We start from the raw sequence: 26,883 nt of genomic DNA, 5'->3' as shown, positions 1-26,883 counted from the left end.
ACTGATTTGTATTACAGTAGTGCCGAGAGGACCCTGTTCAAACACGTAGTGAGACAGGCCCTGCCCTGAAGAGCTTATAGTCTAACTAGATATGGCAAAGGGTGAAAGAAAGGCCAGATTATTCTTCCCATTTTATAGACAAGGGACAGAGGCAAAGAGAGATTGAGTGACTTGCCCAGGGTGTCTGTGGCAGAGTTGGGAACTGAATCCCGGTCTCCCGAGTCCTAGTCTAGTGCACTAACCATACGGCCATCCTTCCTTCCTCAGCCTTGTAAATCTCCCCTCCTGTAGAAGGCCCTTTCCCCACCTTCTCAGGATGGTTTGTGTGTCTCGCTGGCAGGTGTAAGGAATGTTCCAGCACACTACTCCCTGGATCCTACAAACCTGGGCCGGAGTCGGGCACTTTTGTGTGCACCCAGCACCGGGGCAAGCTGGGCCTGAGTGGGAGGACGGAGTGCAGGCCCAGCCCTGATTTGCAGCACCCGGGCAAGAGGACTGAGGCTGGGGCAGCCACTGTGGGTGAGGATGCCCCCCCCTCGGAGGAGGAGGAGGAAGGGAAAGAGGACGGTGTCCAAACATCCATGGCGATTGCATCAGAGAGCCACCCACCAGGAGAGAAGGAGACAGGTGCAGCAGAGAAGGGTCGTGCACCCATTGGAGTGGAGACGGCAGCGTCCCCTGTCCGTGCAGAGAATGAAACACCCAGCTCTGAGCCCTGCTCCCAAACTCCACCCAGGCCTCCTCTCCCCAGCAAACCACCAGTGCCCAGCCAGGACAAAGCCAGCCCACTGGACGGACGGCTCAAGGACACTCGTCCCACCCCTGCCCCGAGGAGGGGCGCAGACGCAGCAGCCCCGTCACCACCAAGCTCTCACCCCGTCCCTCGGCCTAGATCCAACGTGCAGAGTGAGGCCTCTGAGCCAGGGCCTGGCCTGGTGAATGGTAAGAAGGTGCAAGGATGGCGTGTGGGGTGGACCCCATTTCCCCATTGCAGTGCAGCTTACGCTCAGCAAAGCCTCTGTCCCTGATGAGGCTCAAAGACGTCCTTCCCCAGCCCCTCTCAAACTGACACCCCAGATCTCTGATCGAACCTTGGTCTTGATGGCTGAGCCTCAGTCTGCCAGAAGGGACAGAGTAGCGTGGATGGGTCTGGTGTCCTAGTCCTACGCTGTATTTGGGCTGACAGAGGGTCTCGATGGCGCGCAACACTGTCCCCAGCACTACTCCACAGCTTGCAGGAGATGGGAGTGAGGGCAGCTGCAGGGGGTGAGTTTTGGTTAACAAGGTCACCCAGGCTGGAATCTGGCCTGCGTGTTGGGGCTGACACCCCTACGCCAAGGGGGAAAATGCTGTGGGATCTGCAGAGAGCAGGAGCAGCCAGAAGACAATAGGAAATCCATCGAGCTTTTCATCTGCTTCCTAATGGCCTTTTGCTTTTCTTACCATGTATCTTTCCAATTGCCTGTCTAGGTAGGGTACCTGAACCCGGCCCCCCAGTCCCCAAACCGAGAGGGAGACCCACCTCCTCAGATCGGTAGGTCCTTTGGCTTGCCCCGAAACCATACAGACCAGGAGGCATTGTGCGTGTGATTAACTCATGAACTCTCCTTCCAGCCCCACCCCTCCCTGGCTGATCAGCTGGCAGTGGAGAGGGAGGGCCTTGTGGCTAAGGCCTGGGGAGACCCCAGTTCTGTTCCAGGCTGGAACTCAATGTGGGGCTAGAGCAGTGCTTCCCAGACATTTTACTGAGCCCACCCACCAATTCCATTTGGTCTTTTTTGCAACCCACCCATTGGTGGGAGGGCCAAAATCATAGACGAGTGTCCTTTGCCTTCTCCTTGCCCTGCTGAGGGGGCACCACCTACCCTCAGCAGCTCCATCTGCCCTGGCACCATGACCCTAATCCCAGCCTGTGTGGAGGGGAGGCCTTGGCTGGAGAACGTCACATCCCTCACTTACTCTTCAGTGGTGGCTCCTGTCCCGTGAGGCTGGACCCAGCTCCCACCCCAGGCATTGCAATTGGGCTCGGGGTTGCAGTCCACCGTGTCCTGACAGACGGGCAGCTGGGCCAAACCTGAGTGGTGCTGAGACCCCATGCGGGTTGCCACGCCTGGAGCGGGGAGCTGGCCCCAGCCCTGTAGGACAGAAGCTGCTGGTGCGGGATGAATGCAAGGTGGCTTTGCCCTCCAGACTCCCTCTCGGAGCCTCCCCTCTGCACTGGGCCCACAACCCACATTGAACCTTCCTGCAATCCACTGTTTGGAAACCACTGGCTTAGAACAAGTCCCTTCTCTCCTTGTGCCAGCCTTTCCCCATCTGTACCTGAGGGGGGAATAATGCAGTGTCTGCCATTCAGGAAGACTTGTAAAGCGCTTGGAGATCTTCATGTGAAAGGGGCTATGGAAAGGCAAAGAACACATTTAGTACTCATATCTCAATGTCTATACTTTGACCCGTTAACCTTTTATCCCCAATCGGGGATATTGCAGATTATGTATTCCTTACACCATCCGATCTTAAACCGAACTTCGCACCCCTTGATAGTCTATATGTTATTCCCTGATAACCAGAAACTTCTATGCTTAAACTCTACACCATTCACTTTTTTAAACATCGTCTTAATAAAATTTTTAAAATTGGATTGATGTATTCAGGATTCCAAGCCACCCTGAATCGGCAAAACCAAACAGCTGGGGAAGAGGAAATGCTTGGCTGCCTGGGGGAATGTTCCACATTCCTGGGCGGGGTTTCTGTTGTGTGTGTCTGGCTGTAATGGTGATACTTTGCACCTATACAATGCTTTTCATCCAAAGATCTCCAAGCACTTTGCAAAGACTGGTCTGTATCATTGTCCCCATTTCAGAGAGAGAAAAACTGAGGCATGTAACGAGTAAAAGCACCTCACCTGCCTCAGTGAGCAATGGGGCAATTGGGCACCTGAGATATTTTCTTGCATTGATTATTGGGTGAAAACTGATCCAGTGAACTGCCCCCACTGCATCTCCCTCCCCAATTCATTGTGTAAAGAGAAGTGACTTGTGCTGGGGGAGGGGCAATTCTCCAGCTCAGCCAGGGTGCTCGAAGATCCCAATAAATAGCCCAGCTGGCTGGAGCCATTTGCTTAGGATGTCCTCAGCCCCCCCGCCATTAGCAGCATGTCCGCTAAGCGTGGGAGATAGTTTAATCTTTCCTGCTGTTGTGCGACATGGGGGATGGGAGAGAGGCCACGTTTCCTGGGAATGGCCAATTAATATAGTTTGCCAGACAGTGAAATCAGGGCACAGATCTCTGGTTCCCAGCCTCGTTAGTGAGGCTGGAAGGTTTGTGCTCCCCCAGCCTGTGAACCCACATGCCCAGTCATACCCTCAACCTGTCCCTGGGGGTGAATGCTCTGCAGAGAGAAGGCAGCGGCAGCCCTAGCCTGACGTTTTCCCCCTTATGGGCAATGTTCTACCTGGTTTGTCATGAATTCTCTCTTCCATGCGTCCTCCTCATCCCCTCTCCCTCCCTGACCCCGCTCTTCTCTTCAACTAGAGTGGGAGCTGCTGTGAGACCAAAGGACCCTCCATGGATTGCGTTGGTTCAGCCAGAGCCCAAGAGGAAGCCGGCTCCTCCCCCACCAGGCAGTGGCCAGGAGACTCCCACGAGGGCTTCAGAGGAAGAGGAGGAGCAGGGGAAAGGGAGGGAAAGGGAGAGCAGATCCGCCAGCAGGGAGCCGAAAGCCTACAACCCCTTTGAGGAGGAGGAGGAAGAAGAGGAAGGTGCAACACCAAAGAGCACGCCAAAGCAGGACCAGAGTGAGAGCACGACAAAACCCACTCATCCCTGGTACCGCATCACCCCTACTAGCAGTCCCAAGACAAAGAAACGTCCGGCTCCGCGAGCACCCAGTGCCTCCCCCCTAGGTGAGTCCCTCCCACACCCTTCTGTGCCCAGCCATCCTACCCAGAACTCCCGCCTCTGTCACCCTTGGACGCCAGGGATAGGCAGCCCCGACGCTTTCACCTCTCCAGCAGGCAGAGCAAGTCCTAATGTCTACGCCAGCTGGGCTGGGCTCTGTGCTACCAAATCCTGCTTCCCACCCAGTCTCACAGGGTGGGTGTTTGAGAGATCTCGCTCCTGAAGGTGCCTCCGGCAGTCTCCATCTGTGGCTGGTATGTGTGTGTGAGGGTATTTGTTACTTCCCGTTCCCCTCTGACCTCTCTCTTTCCTTTGTAGTTCACCATCCCATCTCCAGGCTCTCGCACTCAGAGCCATCCTCCTCCACCCCATCACCTGCCCTCAGCCTTGAGAGCATCAACTCCGAGTGTTCAGCCAAGGCCGCTGGTGACCCGGATGAGGTGTCAGTGCCCAAGAGCTCCTCTGAACCCACAGTCCATGTGCCGGCTGCTTCCAAGATCTCCTGTGCAGATACTCCGCTCACCAGTGTCTCCTCCAGTGAGAGCCCTGCAGCCCCAGCCAGCCTGTCCGCCAACTCCTCCTTCTCTTCCTCCAGTGAGCTAGCCAGCTCCAGTGGGGAGGCGCAGGGGGGAGCTCAACAGACCAGCAAGAGCTTTTCTGACAGCAATTTAAAGACGAGCCCCAGCCAACTGCCCCCCAAGCCTCCTGCCAGTGCTAGTCCCACACCCATCCTGTTGGCCTCGGACATGGGTGAAGGAGGCCCCAAGAATTCCCCATCGCCCAAGCCGCAGCTGAAGGTAGGCTGGTGCATTTCTCCTAACCCCTCCTTTCTCCCACCCTCCCCGACCCACAACACATGGTTGTCCTCCAAAGAGGCCCGGAGGAGATGCCCTTCAGTGCCCTTTGGGAGGGGAAACCCACCCCTACCAATAGGCCTCTGGCCTTGAGCTGTTTGCTGTTTTTCCACCTCTCCACCTGGAGACATCTCCACACCGGAGCTGAGGGTCAGGCTACCAATCTCCAACACTCTGCTATCCTATGGTGATGTCTTCACCCCAAAGCAGCTCCGGTACCACCAAGTGGTGAGACTCTGTACTGTGGCTTTCAGTAGTGACATGCTGCTCTCGACACATTTGTGCAACGTTGTTGGCAGGGCCGGCTCCAGCTTTTTTATAAAGCCAATCAGCAGCACTTTGGCGGCAGCTCAATCGTGCCGCTTCATTCTTCTGCGGCAATTTGGCAGCGGTTCCTTCGCTCCCTCTCTTCCTCTTCAGTGGCAGTTCAGCGGCAGCTCAAAGAGGAAGAGAGGGACTGAGGGACCCGCCGCCGAAGACCCGGATGTGCCGCCCCTTTCCATTGGCTGCCCCAAGCACCTGCTTCCTTCGCTGGTGCCTGGAGCCAGCCCTGTTTGTTGGCACAAAATGTGACCACAAAGAGCCGGTCAGGCAGAGCCAGAGCTAAGATTCTCTCAGTCTGGTGGGATAAGCGCTAGTTAAATAGTAATCGTGCTCTTATTCACCCTGCCTCAGAGTACAAATCAAAACAAATGAAAATGCTGCTCAAAGCAAAATAGCTTTCCATGCTGTTTATGATTAAGCTGTGGAACTCACTGCCACATGACATTACTGAGGCAAATAACTTAGTGTGATCAAAAAAAGGATTAAATATTGATACAGATAAGAATAGTATCTGCAGTGACACTGGCTAGGATAAACTAACCAGGGCTATAAATCCTTATGCCTCAGGGGACATGCTAATCACTGGCTAAAGTCAGGAAGATGCACTTCCCATAGTGCAGTGAGGTGCATTCTAGGGGTTTATACTTCCCTTGGAAACATTCAAGGCTGTCTGCTGTCATAGACAGGATACCAGAGTATCCAAAGGCTGTCTACACTCATGAATTTTGTAGCTACAGTTCCCCACCAATGCAACTCCAGCAGTGGAAGCAATAGTAGAAACTATGGTGTAGACAGGACTTGGGTTCTTTTAGTACGCTGGTACCAAACCATGCTCTGGAGCTGCACTGGTGGGGAATTACACTTGCAAAGTTTGCTCCTGTAGATAAGGGCTGATGGACCAGCTGTCTACTCCACCATGGCAGAAGCAGGGATAGTGGCTTAGGTGGACCGTTACTCTGCTCCAATATGGCAGTTCCTGTGAGAGGGTGTTTGCTCAATGTTCACACCCTGCTTGGGATCTGCTTTCTTGGGCCTGGTCCCCACTAAGCCCCCACTTCAGACTAAGGTACGCAAATTCAGCTACGTTAATAACGTAGCTGAATTCGAAGTACCTTAGTCCGAACTTACCGCGGGTCCAGACGCGGCAGGAAGGCTCCCCCGTCGATGCCGCGTACTCCTCTCGGCGAGCTGGAGTACCGGCGTCGACGGCGAGCACTTCCGGGATCGATCCCAGAACATCGATTTCCTGCCGCCGGACCCTCCGGTAAGTGAAGACGCACCCTTGCTCTCTCCTGAGCACCGAATCATCTCCTTGTTTTTTTCCCCCCAGTCTTCATGCAAAGAGAATCCCTTCAACCGGAAGTCGTCACCTGTCACCTCCCCCTCGGCCCAGAAACCCCCCAAAGGATCCAAGCCAGCGCGCCCTCCTGCACCAGGACATGGCTTCCCGCTGATCAAACGCAAGGTAAAGGGGACAGAGGAGCACAGGGGCAAATGTCACCTCCGCACTGTCGGCTGGGACTGCAGCTCTGCTTGCTGAACCCCCATTTCCTTTCCTTGCTTCCAGCGGCGGGAGTCATGTGTGGCTGGCTGTTGAGGGATCTGGAGGATGGGTGGAGAGCCTTCTTGTGTGCGCGCACACTCCCTAGAAGGCCCCTCAGAGGGGTGTACATTGACTTGCGTCACTAGTGGCTCCCTTTGGGAGCTGCAGGTTGGCCAGACTGCCTAGTACCAGCCACCTGGGGCTTTACTTTGGCTCCCACTCTCTTCTCCCCACCGCTTGGGGAATAAAATGGTCTCTCCAGTCTCTGCCCTTAGGCGTGTCCTGATTCACCGTATGGCACAGCAGTTGCCAGACCTCAGGAGGGAGTTGTCTGAGTAAGAGGGGTGTGCTGAACGAGGGGGGCAAAAGGTATCCACACCGCTCCCCCAAGATAACAGGGGGCCAGTTTGAGCTGTCAATGGAGGGAGATTTTAATGCATGTGCTGCAAGTGCATCTTCCTCCAGCAGTGCCATTAGTCTGCGTGCGATGGAGCAGGGTGGTTTCCCCCAGGAGATGTTTGATTTCTTCTGATGCTGTGTCAGTCCTGTGGGGGGGAGTTGGTCACTCCCATTGCTCTCCCTCTCCACAGAAGAGTGCTAGTCTCCCCTGCTCTTTCCACTGCCCGCCAGGGAGTGCATTGGGGTCCCCAGGCAGGATGCTGGAGCAGATGGGTCAAGGGCTGCCCAGGGAAAGCGGCTGCCTATAGCAATGGGTGTTCCTGCTTGTGTGGTTTGGTAGGTCCAGGCGGATCAGTACGTCCCAGTGGAGGATATTTACGGAGAGATGGACACCATTGAGCAGCGGCTGGACGAGCTGGAGCACCGAGGGGTGGAACTGGAGGAGAAACTCCGCAGTGTCGAAAATGGTAATGTGGATTGTACCAACCGTGGGGGTTGGGTGGGGACAGGGGGAGGGGAAGAGAAGATGTGTCTTAGAGGATAGGGAATTTTAAGATGTAAGGCTGTATCACCCCTGTAATGGGGGGAAATGAGGAAGGAGAAGTTGTGATAATATGCCCTCTGTTTAAGGCTAGGGTGATGAAGGATCAAGGGAGTTGAGTGGGTGAAGGGTGGGGCCATGCTAACTGGCTTGAGCTATGAGGAAAATGGATCAGAACCATCACTTCTCCATGGGAGGCTGAGAACTGTTTAATTCACTCCACTTTCCATGTGTTCAGGAGCTGGATGAGGTCAGGTTGATTATAAGTGAATCTCTCCCTCCCCAGCGTGGCAGAGCCTGCCTTGGCCTGCTGCGTTCTGTGGGCAGAAAGCCCTGAGGAATGTCTCTGAGTTCTCTCTCTGCCTGTTTGACTGGTAGATAGCCCTGAGGACAGCCTGCTGGTGGACTGGTTCAAGCTCATCCACGAGAAGCACATGCTGGTGCGCCGTGAGTCAGAGCTCATCTACATGTGAGTAGGGGGAACGCACTGATGCTGCCTCCAAAACTGGGGAGGACAGAAGAGCCTCCCTATTCCCACCTGAGACACTTTACCAGAAGGCCCTGGTAGGCTTCCTAGTCAAGGGTTGGGGCTAGAGATCTATGAAGACATTGACTCTGTGTCCAAGTGTATTTGGAACTACTCAGAGACTGGAGCTACAAGAGCTGTGGGCTTCCCCATAGCCAGCGCTCCTGCAGTGATCCCCATGGCACTTCCTTCTGTAAGAGGCTGTGAGCACCCTGTAGCCACCACTCCTACATCAGTCTTTACTGGATGAGGCTGGGGCTAGCATCGCTGGGAGTACAGCCAAGACTCCTGCCCTTTCACTACAAGTCTCCTGGTGGGTAAGGCTAAGGTCACAGTTGTTACTTTCAAATCTGACCCCATGGAGATGGCTTCCCAGAGAGGACATCTGCTTTCCGGAGGGATCTCTCTGAGCCTTGCAATGGGTTTTTGATGGTGTTTCTCTTTCTTTGCAGTTTTAAGCAGCAGAACTTGGAGCAGCGTCAGGCTGATGTAGAGTACGAACTGCGGTGCCTTCTCAATAAGCCGGGTAAATCTCTTAGTACTGGTGAAATACCACCCTGAGCAGGTTCTCTGTCCCCGCAATGCCCATTATACCTTCAGTCATGGCTAGTCCCTGGGTAAAAGGGACCAAATGGGACTTGCCTTTGATGGATATTAATACTCCTCCTTAACTGGCTGCAGGGCGGCTGTTGAGTAACATGAGATAGTCCCTCCCCAGCATCAATTCCTGAGCATGCTCTCTAGACTGTATTCCCAGTCCCCGCATTGAGAGGCCATCATTCTAACCTAGTGTAGAGGTCCAAAGAGTCATCTGCTAGGCTCAAGACAGGAATCAAACCCAGGTCTCTTGTATGGTACTTTGGAGCCCTGAACTCCTTGCCCAAGGGAAACTTAGTCGTTTAACTCCCTGTCTTTTCTGGGTGGATAGCTAAGGACTGGACGGATGACGACCGAGAGAGGGAGACAGTGCTGATGCAGGAGCTGGTCACCATTATTGAACAACGTAATGCCATTGTCAACTGCCTGGATGAGGACCGGCAAAGGTAACACGGCGGAAAGGGGGAGATCTGTCCGAAACCCAGCTGCCTTTACAGCCCTGTCTGAGTGACACAGTGGAAAAGGTGGTGCAGCCCACCTGTATGGGGTGAACTTGTACTGTGAAGTGCAACACCATGATGCCACTGTTAATGACAGACCTTTCCGAGGGTCCCCCAATCCTTGTTCCTGTGAATCAATGCTAATGACTTGTGGGGATGGTGTGTGTCTGTATCTCTGGATGATGTCTGTCCTGGTATGTGTATATGGGGAATATGTCATAACTGTAGCAAGGGATTATGGGATACCAATGACCATACCAGTCATGAGCAGTGGGGAGCTCTTCTCTTCCAACAATGTTGTGGCTGTTATCCTCAGCGTGGAATCTCTCAACAGTTTCCCACTGTTTCTTTCAGAGAGGAAGAGGAGGATAAATTGTTGGAAGCCATGATTAAAAAGAAAGGTAAGAAAGTGAATGGGAGCCACATTCCAATACTGGAGGACTTCAGAGTCCTGGCTGCTCTCTCACACTCCCGAGGAGAGGGCAGAAGAATAAAGGGCATTAGTATAAATGCACATGAACATGTATATGTGTTTAGGGATTTATTCTATTATATGTAGGTTCTTATATCACACCCACCACCTCTGAGCATCTTCCACAAATGCATTATGCAATCTAACGCCCGTCACCTTTTCTCCTCTCCTCCTGTTCCCAGAGGGAGAAGTGTGTTAGCAATGTGTGTGCATATTATCTATACATTCTATGTGTTTATGTTAGAGAAGGCAAAGTCAAAGAAATGTGCTTTTCACTTGGAGCAGAAGGTGGTGAGGTTTGTGTTGGTCCTTAATTCCTGTGGGAGTTCATTCCACAGCCTGGGAACAGCTCCTGAGAAAGCTCTGTCTCCTGTGTCTAATCTCAGTGACCTGCAGTGAAAGTGTAAGTGTGTGTGTGTGTCCCTCTCTAATCTCAGTGACCTGCACTGAATGTGTGTGTGTTTTCATTCAGGCACTGGTGGCTCACACAGATGTATGCATCAAGTAGTTTAGCCCTAGTCTGTATACATCACACAGGTGGAGGCATGTCTCTATTGAGGGTATAGGCACCAGTATGCATGCATCACTCCTGGGCTCTGTCTTTTAGAAAATAACCTCTCCTTGCAACTCTTCTTCAGAATTTCACAAGGAGTCTGAGGGCAAGAAGAAAGGAAAGTTCAAGCCCATGAAGGTGCTGAAGCTGCTTGGCAATAAACATGAATCAAAGAGCAAGTCACCCAAGGAGAAAAGCTAGAGCAGGAGAAAGCCAGAAGCAAGGATGGATGCACTGCTGTCTGACTGCATCAGCCCTCCCTGTGGCTGGCTGGATACCTGCCACTGGGGCTTCTGCCTCCCACTCCCCTCCAGAAGCTGTCTCTCCCCTCTCGTCAACCCCCACATGCCAACACTGATTTCTCCCAGGGAAACTTAGCTTTCAGCCACAGACATGGAGTTGCCCAAAAAAGAGGAGACATGGCGAGTCTGATCAACAATACCCCCCCTTCCTAAGGCTGTGGGGAGCCTGATCAGAGGAGAAAAGATACTATCCACAAGCTTTGGGGAGTGGGGAGGAGGTGAAATAGCTTTAGGAGATATTACCCAGTTGTGTGTTTATTATTATTATTAACTGTCTGAGCGGTAAGTAAAGGATTTTGGTATTTGTGGGAAACTTGCACTAATTGCCCCGTCCCTCACTCTAACTGTGATAGTCACATGTGCCTCATACCCTCTGCCTTGGGGGACTGTACACAGTTGTCCCTCCCCAACCGCCACTTCGTTCCCTAGCAGTCTGAATTCCCACTCTTAACTTTGGTAAAAGACTCTGGGGCTTATAAACAGGATTATTTTATTGGCACTAAATTCACATTAAAAAACTAAACAAAAAGGAAAGAAACCCTAAAAACTTTCCATGCCTCAAGTTCCTAAAAAAAAAAAAGTAACCACTGTCCTGTTTGTGGAGAGATTCCCCTCCCCCTGATGACACACACCCCACGAGCTTCAGGGCTGGGAGGGATCAATGACGGGGCCAGGCAGAACGGCTAAGGAAAAGGGATTACGGGGAGTCCAATTGGACATGTCCAAGATACCCCACCCAGGACATTTAACCCTCGCTGCAAGACTTTATTCAGTGCCAGCAAGGTTGTCCTGTTGCCTTGCTCACTAGTGCTGCCCTCTGCCAGCTTGGGGAGTGGGGAGGGAATCTCAGCTGGCCCTTCTCCAGCTTTGTTTGTATTTATATTTTTAAAAGTGCAAAAGGGGGGATTTGGGGCTTTTTTTTTTTTTTTTTTATAGCTTCGTTACTAGATGGATTCAATCCTACCCAGCTTTTTAAACCCTTGTTTTATTTGTTGTGTGTGTGCGTTGGGGGATGGGGAGAGCAGTCTTCCCTCCTTCCTTCCTTTTTTCTGCCTTCTCCAAGGTGAGGAGCTATTTATTGAGCCGTTTGATTGGTCTGAGTTAGACACTGAGTTTTGTGGGTGTTGGTTGGTCAGCTGTTGTCTTGCCTTGTTAGCAGAGTAACTACCAGCCCAGAGCAAACTGCTGCATTCCCTTATAAAAATACTACAGGTTTGATCCAAACCACTCTTGCTTCCAGCAGTGTCTTGCACACTTGCTGGAGTATATTTTTATACAGGGATCCCTGTTTACAAAACCATTGAGGGAGCTGAGTTTATCATCTTGGTCCCAAGGGCCACCAGTACTGTTTGGGGCAGCATACTCAGCCCTAGGAATGGAGGGCCCCATCATATTCTTGCAACCCCCAACTGGCTGCTCCAGGAGCAGTGGCCACCTTTCTATGATCATCTCTTGGCCAGGGAGATCCCAAAGCACAACTTACCCTCTCCAAAGTAAAGCAGTCAATTTGGCCTTGTAGCGTGCAGCTGAGCCACTGTCAAAGGCCATTAGAATTGCTGCAGTCTGACACCCCCAGTCCTACTCCCGTCAGTATTTTGATTTGTAAACTGTTACACTGTACTAACTCTGGGATTGCCAGTCATTGCAGAAAAATAAAACCAGTGGAGTTAAAAAAACTACTGCCACCCTGTGTTGCTTATCCTTACCTGTGCTTGGCTCACCTTAGGTACCTGGCTAGCTCAGTTGGTAGCACATGCACCTCTTAATCTCAAGGTTATGGGTTTGAGCCCAATGTTGGGTACTTGTCTGGCTTGTGGAGGTTTGGTGGAGTACTGCTGACAAATAGTTCAACCTCTGAACCTAAGAAAAGGATGAGATTGGGGATTCCAGCAGCCTCTTGGTTCAATACAAAGGTAACTGGATGAAATTCTTTAGCTTGTGTTATGGAGGTCAGACTAGTAATGATCCCTTCTGGCTTTAAAATCTATGAATATCTTGGCCCCACTGCCTTTGGCCATGTCAGTCCTTGTCAAGATGCTCCCAGGGAACAGAAGACAAATGATCAGGGAACAGACTCTCCTGCGCTGTGAACCCCAAAGTGAATTCCTCCCCTGGCCCAACCCACTGTAGCCATGTTTCTAAGCCTGCATATTTTAGTGCATGAGCAAGAGACAAGTTCCTAAAGACACCCACACAAATTCTCACCAAGATGCAATCACATTAAAATCAAGGCTAATATTTATGTAAGGCAGTGTGGTTGCTCCTCCCGCACCTGCTCTGCAGCAGCAGCTGACAGTTTCCAGGGCTGTGCTGACACGAGTGATGATATGGATTTAGTGATAAGGAAGTAAACACATTAATTTTCAGCTTCCACCAGAAACAACCAGAATCCCCAGAGTCTGGGCCATATGGAAAAGGGACAGAGATTTTCATTCCGGATGTCTGTTGTGCAGGTCAGCTTTGTTCTGACACCTTAAGGCGTGTGCCATAGGTGGAAAGAGACCTTGCTTCACCATGTTTCAGAGGCGACTGGAGCATGCTGAGGTCTTTTCATCTCCTCCTAGTCCCTCCAGAGGAGGGAACCAGTCTAATTCCCTGATTTGGTTCACCCAACCATCAAGTTCACGTAGCCATGAAACAGCTGCCTGAAGGGAGACTAATCAGTGTTGGTAGGATTTTGCAAAGACTTTCTCCTGTTTTGTACTATGCATAAATAGTTACTGCCCTCTTGGGTTTATGCAACAGGTGCTACTGACATTCCTCCGAGAGGATCTGCCTTAGATGGATAGGCGTAGACCAGTTCTGTGACCATTCTAGAGAGGAGGCCCAGCCCTGTTGGAAGGACAAGGAAAGAAGGGGTGGGAATGGTCTGCTCTGGTGTCTGGTTTTGGTCTAGCTATTGGGATCAGATTTGTTCCCCACAGGGAAGTATTTTGCCATTGCCTCTTTTACATCCTTACTCCTCTTCTTATCGATGATCTCCATCTCCCGCAGTTTCTGCAAAGAGCAGAACAAAAAGGATGACTTGGTGAGAATGCCAGAAACTCCTATTTCCTGCCAAACCTGAGAAGAAAGGATCCTCTTCCCCAGTGAAATTACATACCAAAATGACAGAGGCCTCTCTCCCGCCCCAACCTCCTAAATTCATCCCTCTTTTTCTACCTCATTGCCTGAGAGAAAATGCTGGGCTCTCCTCCTTCCAAATGTAGGCCACATCTAGTTATTGGATAGAAACCCTAGAACTCAGATCCTCCAACACCAAGGTTCCCTCAATCCTACATGCTGCAGAGGCCAGAGGGGTTCCCAAGGTACCTGTGAGATTTCAGTGAGGACAATCCCTCGATACTGCTTGCTCTGGCCCAGAGCCTCCATCTCTGCCAGGAATTCCTTCCGCTCCTGAATTTCATTCATCACTGAGCACAAGAGAAAGAGACATGCACAGAACCAGTCAAAGTGAGGATACACCAGCATTGCCTGAACTCTGACCTCCCCACTTCCCAGCCCTGTTAGAATGGAGGGGGGGCGTAATATCTAGAATGACTCTGACTTTGCCCTCTTCACCACAGTATATTAGCATCCCTTGCATTTAAGGATAGAAATAGCCATCTCTTTATTTCTCTCTCTTCCCAGCCTATAGGAAATACAGCTTGATTTGGGGCTGGGGTGTGTTTTTAAAAGCTTATTCAGTGCAGTGGGATGTTGGGAATCACCCCATAGGATTCTACACACCAAAGCTGAGCAGTGGTCCAGCTAAGGCCCAGTCTACATTAAAAGTTTTGTCAACGTTATTGGTTCAGGTGTGAAAAACATCACACCCCAAACTGACATAGCTATGTCAGCAAAAATCCTACTGTAGGTGCAGTTATACTAGCAACAAAATGTTTTTGCCTGTGTAGCTAATTTTATTTGGAGGACGTGGTATAAACTATACTGCCAAAAGCACTTTTCTGCCGGTATGAGCTGCATCTCCACTAGAAGGGTTTGCCCATATAGCTATGGTACCGTACTACTAGTATAGCTATATCAGCAAACCTTTCTAGTCTAGATAAAGTCTAATCCAGCATCCCACCTGCCACAACAAATCTCATCTTACTAATGCATAAAGCCCACCACCCTGCCTTTTGTAAGGGGCCTGTATCTAAGGCCGTCCTTTGTGCCTTGGCCTATTTCCATACGTACGTTCTTCAAACCGGTCAGGCTCAGCTATTTCCTCTTCCTCTGTCCGCACTGGCTTCTGCTGTGGCTTCTGTTCCACCATGTCCTTTCCAGTTGCTAAGATATTTTGGAGCCTTTGCTTCTCCCTCTCTAAGTCACCTGTGGAAGATAAAGAAAACAAATCTTTGTCAGACTGAGGCAGAAGTACAGTCTCCCCACCAAAGCCCTGCTGGCAGCTGTGCCTGGACACACACAGCTGGAGATTCTATATAAGTAATTGGACAGGAAATATCTATTATGGTACATCCCATTCGCATCCTATATACAGCACAGGCACTACACGTACTGTACTGACAGCAAAAGTCCCAGCTACATTTACATCAGTGGTCTGATACCAGTCTATGAGCCATACAATTATGTGAGAATCGCCTTGTCACAATAAGGTAAAGTGAAATCCTGTTCTGTTAATCAGCCGGCCAGCAGACAGGGTTGGGATGTGATCATCAGTGAAGGGAGGCACTGTCAAGAGTCCCCTCACAGCTCTGGCTTTTGTGCACCTGCCAGTGGATTCGAGAGAAGGAAGAAGGAGGCTGGAAAGCAAATAAGAGAGAGTGTTCTAGAGACTGGAGGAAAGGAAAGAGAGGAGGCAAAACTGATCCCTTAGCAGAATTTGCTCACTTACGAGTGGCCCGGGGTTTGAATTTCTCTCGGGTGTAGGCATCGCCTGCCCGGCAGATCTCAGCAGGTCGGAGATGAGGTCTGGCCAACACAGTGACTGAAAGACAAGGCTTTGGTGGAGAGGATGCAGGCTGCGCAAGCTGTGGTTCTTTGCTGGATGTTGGGTTGCAGTGAGTGGGCAGGGAAACACCTCCTGGGAAAGGAAGGGAAGACAATGGCAGGTTAGGAACAGCCAAGTCTGTGGCTTGGTGATTTCCCTGGACCACATAATGCAGTTCCAGTATTAGTCTCATTCCCTGGACCAGTTACATGGGGAAATCCCATCCAGTCCTTATAAAGAATATTAATAGCTACCAAATGTAGCCTTAAATGGTGGAGATTGGATGCAGGGTTCAAGAGATACTGTTGTATGATGAAAGAGATGAGAACAGCTGCAGTGGACCAAATGCTGAGGAGAAAGAAATACTCCCTCCCCAATTTCTTCCCAATCCTCCAGTCTATAGGCAAATACCCTCTGTAAAAAGAATGATCTATGTATCTGGGCCACATGAATGCTTCACCACAGCAGCTGTAAGGTGTACACAGGGGTTAGGAGCAGAAGATCAATAAGCAGCAACCTGCACAAGGCAGAGTGCATGTGTGGGAGTTGGGGGTGGACAAAGCTGAGGCATCACTCACGTTTCATGCAGTCCATGAGGTGGCGTTGCTGGAAATTGGTTAGTTTGGATTCCTCCATCATCACTGAAAGGCAAAAACCATCAGTAAAGACCCCAGCCTGAGAACTCAGCAGAAACAGCCTGAGGAACTACATGTCCACTTCAGGCAACCAGAACAAAAGGGAAGGGAAGGGCTTTGGAGGAAACTCCATATTTGTAAACGAGATCCTTTGGGAAAAGACCCAAGTGATTCATGATTCCTAAGGGATTTAGGCTGAGAATTTCAAAGGTGGGTGCCTAAAGTTAAGTTACTAACTCCATGCTTACGCACCTAAATAAGTGGCCTAATTTACAAAAGTATTGGCATTCTCCTTCATACAAAAGGAAACACCAGCTTTAAAAATGGTACATAAGGGCTGTGGTGGAGGTAAAACTGTTCTCCCAAATTTGAAAGCAAATGAGAACAGCATTTGCAGTAAGAGCAGCAAGGGAACTAGTTATAAGAGCTATCGAGCCTAATCCTTTAGCTGATCACCAATTGGGGGATCAGGATGGCATTACCCACATGATGTAGTAATGTGGAATTAGTACAACAAAGGGGTTTTATGTCTTCAACTTTGGCAACGGTTGGAGAAGGAAGACAGAACGAGGTTATTATTTAGTATGTTGTAGAACCCAGAAGTGTGCTTGGCAATAGGTGTTGTGTGTAAAAATCTAGAGAGACTGACGGGTAGATTGGATTAGACAGGCACTTTACAGGAAATACATAGAAGACAGGTTCCTGCCCTGAAAAGCTGATACACTAAAAGATGGATTTGAGATGTGAGAATATAACAGAAAGCAGGAAAGGGAGGGGTGAGGAATGGCATGGGTTACGGTGATACAATGATGGCTTTAGTCAGTTTAGGCAGATATACAGTTTAGGGGTTCAAAGTGTGTATGTGGGGGAGAGGGGGCTGCAGAAGGGGTCTTTAGGAGTTATTTGAATAAGGTTAGGAAGGAGGATGAGAGAATGGATTTAGGAAGAGCATTCCAAGCATCAGAAGCAACATGGACTACTAATGTTCTTTCTATTCTATGTAGGTTCTTTTACCATCCTAATCACTGTGGTACCTGGGCACCTTCCAGTAGTGCATTAAGCGAGTGACTAACATCTATTAGATGTGCTTCATTCTCTCTTTCATCTTCTCCACGGGGAGAATTGTGTGAGTGTTTTGGTTTGGTTTTTTAAAATGTCCATACTGCTATTATACAATGATCCAGTGAAGCCAGAAGCATGATATGAGTTTAAGGGGGTCAATGGCCTTTTCACTGTTCTCCATTCAATCTTCCTGCTACCTTTCAGCAGCTCTTTTGTTTCTTTGCCATAATGAGTTGTCCCTGGAGAATGCCAGAAACCGGTTCCTTTTGGGACAGCTAGCGCTGCTCGTCTTCCGTCCTGGGAAGACATTGTGAAACCCTGAAAATGACAGTGAGGCAAGGAGTCAGTAAATCATATTCAACTTCTAATGGTTCAACTCAAAAGAACATTCTCTCTTCACTACCCTCAGTCATTCTAGGATCCCATTACACAGTCTCTACTACCTCAAAATCAACCTTAATACTTATTTAAATATAGCTAATCCATTGAAATCTTGACCCTTGAAGAGTTACTGTAGTGTTTGAGGGACTGGCTGGAATCTCCCATGCCCTTTTTTATTCTCCCCTCTGTTGCAGTCACAAACCTGCTTCCAACTGAGTAAGGTTGTGAACCCCTAAAACCCACCACAGTCCTACTAAGCACTGCTCAGACTGGAATACCTTAACACCGCAAATTAAGGTGCTGTAATTGTAGTACAAGTAGACATACCCACACCAGTTTTAATCTACAGAGCGCAGGTAACAATGGTAGTGAAAATGTGGGAGCATGGACTTCAGCATTGTTAGCAATGGTCCAATAAAATATATTACCTCACCCACCTTGCCTCCCTATATAATCTTCATTAAAGTTGGTTTGATCTACAGCAGGGGTAGTCAATTATTTTTGTCAAGGTCCAAATTTCTGGGTCAAGGTATAACCAAGGTCCAGGTTCCAGGGGAAATAATAAAAAATACTAACAATAATGATAATAAGTAAATTCAGGGCCGCCCGGGGGGGGGGGGGGGGGACAAGTGGGGCAATTTGCCCCAGGCCCCGCAGGGGCCCCCACGAGTTTTTCAGGGCCCTTGGAGTGGGGTCCTTCACTCGCTCCTGGGGTCCCGGAAAACTCTCGCGGGGCCTGGGCCCCCGGAGCTTCTTCCGCTCCGGGTCTTCGGTGGCAATTCAGCGGAGGGGGGTCCTTCTGCTCCAGGACCAACCGCCGAAGTGCCCTGAAGACCAGTGGCGGGGGGTCCTTCTGCCCCAGGACCCGCCGCCGAAGTGCCGGGTCTTCGGCGGCAATTCAGCAGCGGGGGGCCCCCCCGCCGCCGAAGACCCCTGGCCCCCTGAATCCTCTGGGCGGCCCTGAGTAAATAAAAAGATTTTGGGGTCTGTTCAAAAGCATCTGGCAGTCCAGATTTGGCCCACAGTCTGCCTATTGACTACCCCTGGTCTATAGTCTTCAAGGACCTTTAGCACTACCACACACAAACACACGCACCCTCCCACCAGTCAACTCCCACCACTGGCTGAAGGAAAAACAGCCTTTTCCCTCCACATGGTGTGCAGTGATGTAGGTTCAGTTCACATCTGTGATACCACAGCTGACACCACCATCCATTGCAACAGAGAAGACACCTTGCTCCACAGTACAGTGCCACGGGGGGACACTCCTCACACCTTGGCACAATACTCCTCTCACCCCACTCTGCATTGCCACAGGACAGTGCCCCACCACAATGCAATGCCATGAAACAACAGCCCACCCACCCCATTGTGTAATGCAATAGGATGATGCCCATGCCCCACCCCGGAGCAATGCTGTGGGGCAACACAATAATGCAACAAAGCAAGGCCCATGACCACATAGTACAATGGCACCTGGTGTCGCCTCCAAGCCACTACATGCATGATGCCACAGGGACACAGTAGTGGCCCCATTCACGCCCAACCAGAGTGCAATGCTGTGATGTGGCACCGGCCCTCTCCCACACAGGGGGGCACCCCGGGCGGTGCAATGCCCCCTTCAATGGGGCCTCGCCACCCAGCGCCCAATGGGAGGGGAAGCCTATGGGGTGACGTCACATCGGAGGCTCGGATGCACCAGATGGGGCGAATGAAGTGCCAAGGCCATCTTCCAGTCTCCATGGAAACCGGTGCCGGTCCCTGATTGGCGGGTGGCCCGGCCCCGTCCCGGGAAGCGCAGAGATTCGGGCGTCCGCAGCGAATTCTTCTGCTTTGCTCGATCCTCTCACTCACCCGAATTAGCGGCTCCCGTTACCATGGGAACCCGCTCCGCCGTCCACTTCCGCTTACGTCAGCGCCGACCCCGGAAGTGGCTGCTTGGAGGTCAGCCGCCGCGCTCGTGGGTTGCCTGCTCTGTGACGACTCCCCGCTGCTGGGGCTCTGCGGTTGGTATCGCGTCGCGAGATTGTCGCGCCGGGCCGGCAGCATGTCCGACAACGAGGACAAGTGAGAAGGAGGCGGGGGCTCGTGTCTGGCCGGGGTGAGGGGTCAGGCGGGTCTCGGCAGGGGGCGGCCCAGCGAAGGGGTGGAGGTGAAAGGGGGATTCCAAGGGACGCGGGGTAGTGCGGGGGGGCGGGTGGATGGGTGAGAGTGGGGCGGAGGGGAGTGGATGGATGGGGGGCGCCGAGGGAAGCGGGTGGATGGATGGGGGGCGCCGAGGGGCGTGGGGCGGAGGGGAGTGGATGGATGGGGGGCGCTGAGGGATGGTTGGGGGTGGGGCATTGGACCAAGGGGAGCAGGTAGATGGGTGGAGGCGGGGAGGGTATCGAGGGGAGCAGGTGTGGTATTGCAGGGGAGAAGCAGGGAGCAATGTGGGGTGGCCCGAGGGGAGCGGAGTGGGGAGGCAGCAGGGCTGCATTTGGATCTCCAACGTGGGTGGCAGCAGCCTGTAGGCTGGGATCTGGCTGTAGAGCGATAAGTGACCTTGTGTCAACTCCCATTCTTTCCTGTATTTATACCTGCTCCTGTATTTTCCACTCCATGCATCTGATGAAGTGGGTTCTTGCCCATGAAAGCTTATGCCCAAATAAATTTTTTAGTCTCTAAGTGGGTACATCTACACTACAGGGGGGAGTCGATTTAAGATACGCAAATTCAGCTACGTGAATAGCGTAGCTGAATTCGACGTATCGCAGCCGACTTACCCCGTTGTGAGGACGGCGGCAAAATCCACTTCTGCGGCTTTCTGTCGGCGGCACTTACTACCACCTCCGCTGGTGGAGTAAGAGCGCCGATTCGGGGATCGATTGTCGCGTCCCGATGGGACGCAATAAATCGATCCCCGAGAGGTCGATTTCTACCCGCCAATTCAGGCGGGTAGTATAGACCTAGCCTAAGGTGCCACAAGGACTCCACATTGTTTTTGCTGATACTGACTAACACGGCTACCACTCTGAAACTTGCAACAGAGAGTCCTGTGGCCCCTTTAAGACTAACAGATGTATTGGAGCATAAGCTTTCATGGGTGAATGCCCACTTCGTCAGTCGCATGACCTGAAACTTGTGTCTTTTATCACCCACAGCTTTGATGGCGACGACTTCGATGATGTGGAGGAAGATGAAGGGCTAGATGACTTGGAGAATGCAGAGGAGGTTAGTGCTCAAACCCTTCTTCCCCATAGCACTCTGCACAGTGCCCACATGCTTCACCTAGCCTCCTTTTTTATTCAGCATGTACATTTTTCCTAGACCACTCCCAAGTTCCTGTCATCCAGGAGCTAGTGACTGGGAATGGCAATTGAACCAAAGTCCCTATGATGGCACTGCAGGGTGCCGGCTCCTAGAGCACTCAGCTGCCATAAAAAAGATGGAGAAAAGTTGTTCTCTTTTCACAGAAGGCAGGACAAGAGGCAATGGGTCACACTACAGCATAGCAGATATTGATTAAATCTTAGGAAACACTTCCTACCTGTAAGAACAATAGGATAATGGAACGGATGCCTAGGGAGGTTGTGGAACTCCTTCACTGGAGGTTTTCAAAAAGAGGCTGGACAGCCATCTGTCTTGGATGGTTTAGATACAACAAATCCTGCATCTTGGCAGTGGGTTAGACTGGATGACCCTTGCGGTCCCTTCTAACCCTATGATTCTATGATCTTGGTCCTGTCGCGCTCTAGAGAGTGAGACACTAGAAATGGGATTAGACCCCAAGTCTCCAATATGGAAGTTCAAAGAACCAGCTGTTAGGGCACTGGACCCAGAACCTCAGAAAGCCAGTCTTGGTATCTCTGTATATTAATAAGATAAATATACACTTCCCAACTGGGCTTTCTACTCTGCTTTACTCAAAGTCCTTGGCTAGAATTCTGTGTAGACTTTAAATCTTCATTCTTTGATGGTTCCAAAGTCTGACAAAATCTATTAAGGACCTAGAGGTCCCTCAGTGTGTTTACAATAGCTTATATTCCTTTATTTCTTCAGGAGGGTCAAGAGAATGTAGAAATCCTTCCATCTGGAGAGAGACAGCAGGCAAATCAGAAGCGGATCACGACTCCATACATGACCAAATATGAGCGAGCCAGAGTCCTGGGCACTCGTGCACTCCAGATAGCGTAAGTACACTTGTTCCACACCCCCAGCCTTGGCAGTGGCATCTCATGGCATTTCAAAATGTTTTTTCCATGTTTAAGTTACTTTCTTACTGTTTGGGATCTTCCATAGCTCTGATGATTACCCCCCTGCCCTGTGAGGTTCTGTGTCATAGCTACTGCCAGCTGTGAAGTGCAAGGGCCTGGAAATGTCTCTGCAGCCTTCCTAGAGCATTATACCCAGGACAGTGCTACTGATGGCATATCCTTTATGCCATCTGTCTCAGTTGCTTCTGAAGTGTGAGGCATTTCTCATCTGTAATCAGCCCTCTCTGCTGAAGGCAATGGGAGGGTGGGAGTAGTGTTCTAGGTGTATCTCCTTCCTTACCCAAGGGGAAACCAAACTCTGCTGAGAAACTCAGGATGTTTACAAAAGTCAAGACCCCAGGGGAAATTCGAGGTCTTCATCAACAAATATCATAGGACTGTAGAAAGTACAAATAGAAAACATACCTACATTTTTAGATTGCAATTATTTTGAGGGCAGGGATTGTCATTTACTTGCTTGGACAGCTGCTGGGACAATGGTGCCCTAGCATGGCTAGCTTCCCAGCACTACTGCACTACTACTGTTCATGTACCATCCTACCCGCTGTTCGTGGAGGACTGCTCTCTGCTTTCTCTGCTGCTTTGTCCAGTCTAATTTTAAATTATGCAAGTCAACGGGACTCGCACTCCTTGGGAGACTGTACCACAGCCTAATAATCTCAGCCTTAGGAAAGTTTATTTATATCCATCTGAAATAATGACCTCGCTTGTTTTCATCCTGTTACTCATGGTTATACCCTTTCAAATCACCCCAAACAATTCCTCTATCTCTTCTTAGTCATTGCTTTGCAGAGATATTATTTGCCTAGCCATCATTTGGCAAAGCCATTCTTTGCATGTTCTTTTAATTCTCTGGAAGGCAAAAAAAAAAAAAAAGTTCTGTGCAATGAAGTGGGTCCGTCATGGCTCTGAATCCAAAACAGGCTGGTGCCTGTTGCTACATTATCTACTCAAGCTGTCTTTAATTCCAGATCTAGGCCAGCAGCATCCCCCAGTGGCCAAGTTCACACATGCAGTAGAATCTGAGTTACGAACACCTTGGGAATGGAGCTTGTTTGTAACTCCGAATTGTTAGTCGCTCTGAACAAAACGTTATGGTTTACAACTGAACATTGACTTAATACAGCTTTGAAACTTTACTATGCAGAAGAAAAATGCTGCTTTCCCTTTTTTTAGTAGTTTAACACTATACTGTATTTGCTATTTTTTTTTTTGGTCTCTGCTACTGCCTGATTGCGTACTTCTGGTTCTAAATGAGGTGTGTGGTTGACTGGTCAGTTCGTAACTCTGAGGTTCTACTGTAATAGTGCATGCTTCCTTTGCTGCCATCTCTTAAAAGGAAAGTTACAGATAATCCTCATCTTTGACACCCCGCTCTGACATCCCTTCCAAAAAATACATTACATTTTCTATAGTCAGGAGTCCTGGTTAAGAAAATCAGCCCCTCTCTTTCTCCCAAAACAAGATCTGCAAGATATTGAGCATCTCAGCAAAACAATAAATCCAATAGGTGTGGCGGTGGGGGGATGATTTCAGTGTGCCTTTTATTGGCTAATAAATGGTACTTATTACTGGGTTAATTTTAGAGTCCCTGTTTTCCATTCTCACATTAAAATATATAGGGAAGTGACCCCTGAAGGGATGTGGGCTTCATTGTGAATCTCAAATCCCAGCTTGTGAGCAAAACTGAGAGAAGGGCCATGCGGGGCATTCAACTAAAAACTCTGCCTGTGGCCACTTGCACCCTGTCACTAACTGCCAGACATGCTACTGCCACAATAGGAAAGGGTCTTGGGATGAGAGAGATTCCTGAAGAGCTTTGTCCTCCAAGTCAATAGAGACCTTACAAATCAGAATTGCACCTGTCATTCCGTCCTTCTTACTCTGCTGGACTTTATCTGGGTAACAGATATGTCTGTGAAGCAAGTATCCCCACATGCTTTAGCATATTTCTCCCACTTCCTTCTGTCCCCCTTGTGATTGTGAATATTCTTCCTCTTAGGATGTGTGCTCCAGTCATGGTAGAGTTGGAAGGAGAGACAGATCCTCTGCTGATTGCAATGAAAGAACTCAAGTAAGTCCTGGAGATCTTGGCAGTGAGATGTCCTTAGAGTTACGTGCCTCTCGTCAACACTCCAATGATGAGAGTTTATTTCCATTAGTTCCCGAGGCTACAGTTTGCGCACTCTCTTGATAACAGTGGGGGAATACAATCTCCATGTTCATTCAGGCAGTCTGTCCTTGCATCTGTGTCCCTCTAAATCAGGGTTGTGGCTAGAATGGAATTCCTGGCCTGGGAGTATGAATCCCCCTTCCTCTTTTCAGTTCGGAATCTGTTCCCAAAGTCCTACTGGTTAGCAACATTTTCCTGTTTTACTTATTGTAAATTGGAATTCATATTTTTTCTTTAACAGGATCCTTAGGGCCCCATCATGAACTTGTTGGGATCGGAAAAGTCCCTGATTGGAACTGATTCAAATGTAACCATTTGGACAAATTCATATTTTCACATATTTCCACTGAAAAAATAATGTTGCTTAATAGATTAAAATGACTACAAACACATGGTGGTCACATTAAGAATTCCCTGACTCCCTCCACCTGTTCCCTCCTGTATTCTGTTTCTCCCTGCTACCCAATTCCTTGTGCCACAGCTTCTGTGGTATGAGAGAGAGAGAGACACGCATACACACCTACCAGCTGCCTAGCCTGATTCCCGCCACCTCTCAGGCAGTGGAGCTTTGGATTGGTATCTGGATACTGACACACATCATTTGAATTTCAAATGCCCAGAGTTCCTAGCACAGCCTGTGACCTAGCAGACTGGCCCATCAAATAGCTAACGATTTCCCCACTTACTCATCATATACTGGTTTTTGAGTGGAACTGGTGTTTTTGTTTGGTTGGGATTTTTATGCTTCAATTCATTGTAGTTTGTCCTGCAGACCTTACACCCTCATAAGAGAGCCTTATCTTAACTGCATTCCTTCACCTTTATCTGCTGCCAGTACCATCTCAGTTTGTGCTCATGGCTGATCTGAAACAGCCAGAGTTGGTTCTGGTCAGTGCTAGAGTGCAAGACCTGGGAAATAATCAGAGGTGTTGTAGGAGGTAGTGATTGTTTCTTGACAGGGGGCGCTCTGCTCTGTCAATACCAAGGCAATGCCTCAGGATGGTGCTAATCGAGTGCTTTGCTACGGGAGAGGCCATCTTTTGGATAAGACTTAAAACCATTATTCTGAATGCTTGTGACCATTAAAGATCCCATGTTATTTTTCACAAACTGTAGGGTTGTAAGCCTCAGGTCCTGGCCCAATTCCAATCTGGTTAATTACATTCTGCTGACTTAAAAATGCCTCATGTAGATTAAATTTAATTCAGTGTTTTCTAACTTTGTGTCTTGAACTGTGGTGCACTGTTGCTGGGCACTGTTAGCAGCAGCTGCGTTCTGACTTAGAGGTAGCCGTTTTTGGTGGTGGTGGTGGAAATGATCTCTGTTCTGTGCATACTTAAAATATATCAAGTGCTTTGGATGTAAAATATATCATGTACTTTTGCATGTAAATGTTAGTTGTTTATGAAATTCTTCACAACTCTCATTGCGCTATCTGAAGTGGTTTGTGGAGAACTTATCATTGTGGGTTTCCTGTCCGTCAGAACAGTAGCTTCATTTTTCAGTTCCATTGGTTCTCCCACATGCCTCTTGGGATGCGCAGTCTCTTACTGTTGTGATGTTCTGTGGCTTTAGATTGTGTCCAGTGTAGGAATTCAGCACTGCAAAGTGCTGAGCTCCTCCGTTTTTTTACTTCTTTGGGGGTGCACAGCGCCTTATAGGATCTGACCTTCCAAGGGAAAGAACTTTCATTGTAATTCCCAATCATGAGCACCCCACCACTACACCAGAAATCTGCTAATGAAACAAAACCAGTGAGTTACTAGCTCTGACCAACATGGCACATCTGGACTCCTGTAGCTTGCTGAGAGGGTGTAATTAAAGCTCTGGCATTTCCATTTACCTCTCTGTCCTCCCTTCAGAGCTCGGAAGATTCCCATAATCATCCGCAGGTACCTGCCAGATGGAAGCTATGAAGACTGGGGTGTGGATGAGCTAATTATCACAGACTGACCTGCTTCCTGTCACTGTCCTTGGTTCCTCCTTCACCTGCAGATGCTTTTATTTTTGTTTATATTTGTGTAAATAAATAATAAACCCCCATTTTTAAGCAAATTGTGGGTTTTTTTCCCCCCTTACACAGTTCAGTCTGCTGTGGCTGGGGGGAGACGGCCTCTTCCTCCTTTCCATCAATTTAGATCTGTAGTTATTCCTTCCCTCTGCCTCAGCCAGTCCTGGCCTCTCTCTTTAGAAGCACAGTGCCTGTTAACTTGCTGTTAGGCTCGCTGAGCAGGGTGAGCTGTCTTTCCCTCAGTGCTTCCGCCTCAGAAGCCCTGTTCTTGTAAGCTAGAGTAAAGATTGAGGGGAGCAGCTGTTTTCCCCCTACTTAGTGGCCCCTCATCATATTAAACCCTTGCTCTATAAAAATGATCCTGCAGCTGCCTGGCTTCCAGAAACCCTCTGAAGCAATTATGAACCCTCTGCCCACACCCCTTTTTACAACAGCCAGGGGTTGGAGTGGAGGAGACACCTCCATTGCCTTCCAGTAGACAGGAGGGCCTTTGTGCCCTGGAGCAGGTTGCCGTGGAAACCCCCAATTTCCTCTCTGATCAGGGCTGGCTCTGGGGGCTTCTCAGGAGTATCGTAGAGCGGCTCTCATCAAATCCCCCATTGTTTCTCCGCTCCTGCCCCCCATTTCTTATCAATCACCAGGATCCCCTTTCAGTGGCAATGCCCCAGCAGGAAGCGCAGTTGCTGGCCTGAATCCCCACCAACTGGGAACCTGTTCAACAACTCTAGGCGCAGTCTGTGCTTCTACTACATATACAGTCATCCCCTCTCCCCATAAGTCTACCGGTGCCTTAGCCATTGCCCATCTGTATGTACACATGTGTTCCCTCTCCCCCTGCCCCCATCACTACAATAGCTAGAGAACCATTAACAGCTTGAGGTTTTTTTCAACAGTCTGACTAGTTAAGAAGTTGTGACATTG

The 26,883-nt window shown here is 49.8% G+C and overlaps 3 protein-coding genes across 6 annotated transcripts in view; 2 read left to right on the top strand and 1 right to left on the bottom strand.

The window, feature by feature from the left end:
* The window catches only part of MICALL1 (MICAL like 1), a 29,148-nt gene extending 17,719 nt beyond the window's left edge, over positions 1 to 11,429 (top strand). Inside the window, exons 6-16 of the mRNA XM_054031713.1 lie at positions 341 to 942; positions 1,471 to 1,534; positions 3,535 to 3,905; positions 4,219 to 4,697; positions 6,409 to 6,543; positions 7,361 to 7,487; positions 7,940 to 8,030; positions 8,540 to 8,613; positions 9,016 to 9,130; positions 9,539 to 9,585; positions 10,295 to 11,429. Coding sequence (XP_053887688.1) covers positions 341 to 942; positions 1,471 to 1,534; positions 3,535 to 3,905; positions 4,219 to 4,697; positions 6,409 to 6,543; positions 7,361 to 7,487; positions 7,940 to 8,030; positions 8,540 to 8,613; positions 9,016 to 9,130; positions 9,539 to 9,585; positions 10,295 to 10,410 — 2,221 coding nt within the window. The 3' untranslated portion in view covers positions 10,411 to 11,429. The remainder of the gene's footprint in view (positions 1 to 340; positions 943 to 1,470; positions 1,535 to 3,534; positions 3,906 to 4,218; positions 4,698 to 6,408; positions 6,544 to 7,360; positions 7,488 to 7,939; positions 8,031 to 8,539; positions 8,614 to 9,015; positions 9,131 to 9,538; positions 9,586 to 10,294) is intronic.
* Positions 11,430 to 12,726: 1,297 nt separating this feature from the next.
* C1H22orf23 (chromosome 1 C22orf23 homolog) lies at positions 12,727 to 19,438 on the bottom strand. 3 transcript variants are annotated; one of them, XM_054031742.1, is made up of 7 exons: positions 19,377 to 19,438; positions 17,339 to 17,459; positions 16,023 to 16,085; positions 15,349 to 15,537; positions 14,691 to 14,825; positions 13,824 to 13,924; positions 12,727 to 13,508 (listed from the first exon to the last, which is right to left on the bottom strand). In XM_054031742.1, exons 2-7 carry the CDS (start codon positions 17,448 to 17,450, stop codon positions 13,404 to 13,406), a joined length of 705 nt encoding a protein of 234 aa, XP_053887717.1. In that variant the 5' UTR covers positions 17,451 to 17,459; positions 19,377 to 19,438; the 3' UTR covers positions 12,727 to 13,403. The 3 variants fall into 3 exon arrangements, with proteins under 3 accessions (XP_053887717.1, XP_053887709.1, XP_053887701.1); XM_054031734.1 differs by lacking the exon at positions 19,377 to 19,438 and adding an exon at positions 19,222 to 19,363; XM_054031726.1 differs by lacking the exon at positions 19,377 to 19,438 and adding an exon at positions 18,999 to 19,196.
* Positions 19,400 to 25,994, top strand: POLR2F (RNA polymerase II, I and III subunit F). 2 transcript variants are annotated; one of them, XM_054031753.1, is made up of 5 exons: positions 19,400 to 19,623; positions 20,666 to 20,735; positions 21,564 to 21,694; positions 23,781 to 23,852; positions 25,814 to 25,994. In XM_054031753.1, exons 1-5 carry the CDS (start codon positions 19,400 to 19,402, stop codon positions 25,902 to 25,904), a joined length of 588 nt encoding a protein of 195 aa, XP_053887728.1. In that variant the 3' UTR covers positions 25,905 to 25,994. The 2 variants fall into 2 exon arrangements, with proteins under 2 accessions (XP_053887728.1, XP_053887735.1); XM_054031760.1 differs by having other exon boundaries at positions 19,484 to 19,589.
* The last annotated feature ends 889 nt before the right edge of the window (positions 25,995 to 26,883 follow it).

The sequence above is a fragment of the Malaclemys terrapin genome, chromosome 1 (assembly GCF_027887155.1).
Source record: "Malaclemys terrapin pileata isolate rMalTer1 chromosome 1, rMalTer1.hap1, whole genome shotgun sequence".
Taxonomy (NCBI): Eukaryota; Metazoa; Chordata; order Testudines; family Emydidae; genus Malaclemys; species Malaclemys terrapin.
Note: the sequence above shows the minus strand (reverse complement) of the source record. Positions and strands in the feature narration are given on the sequence as shown.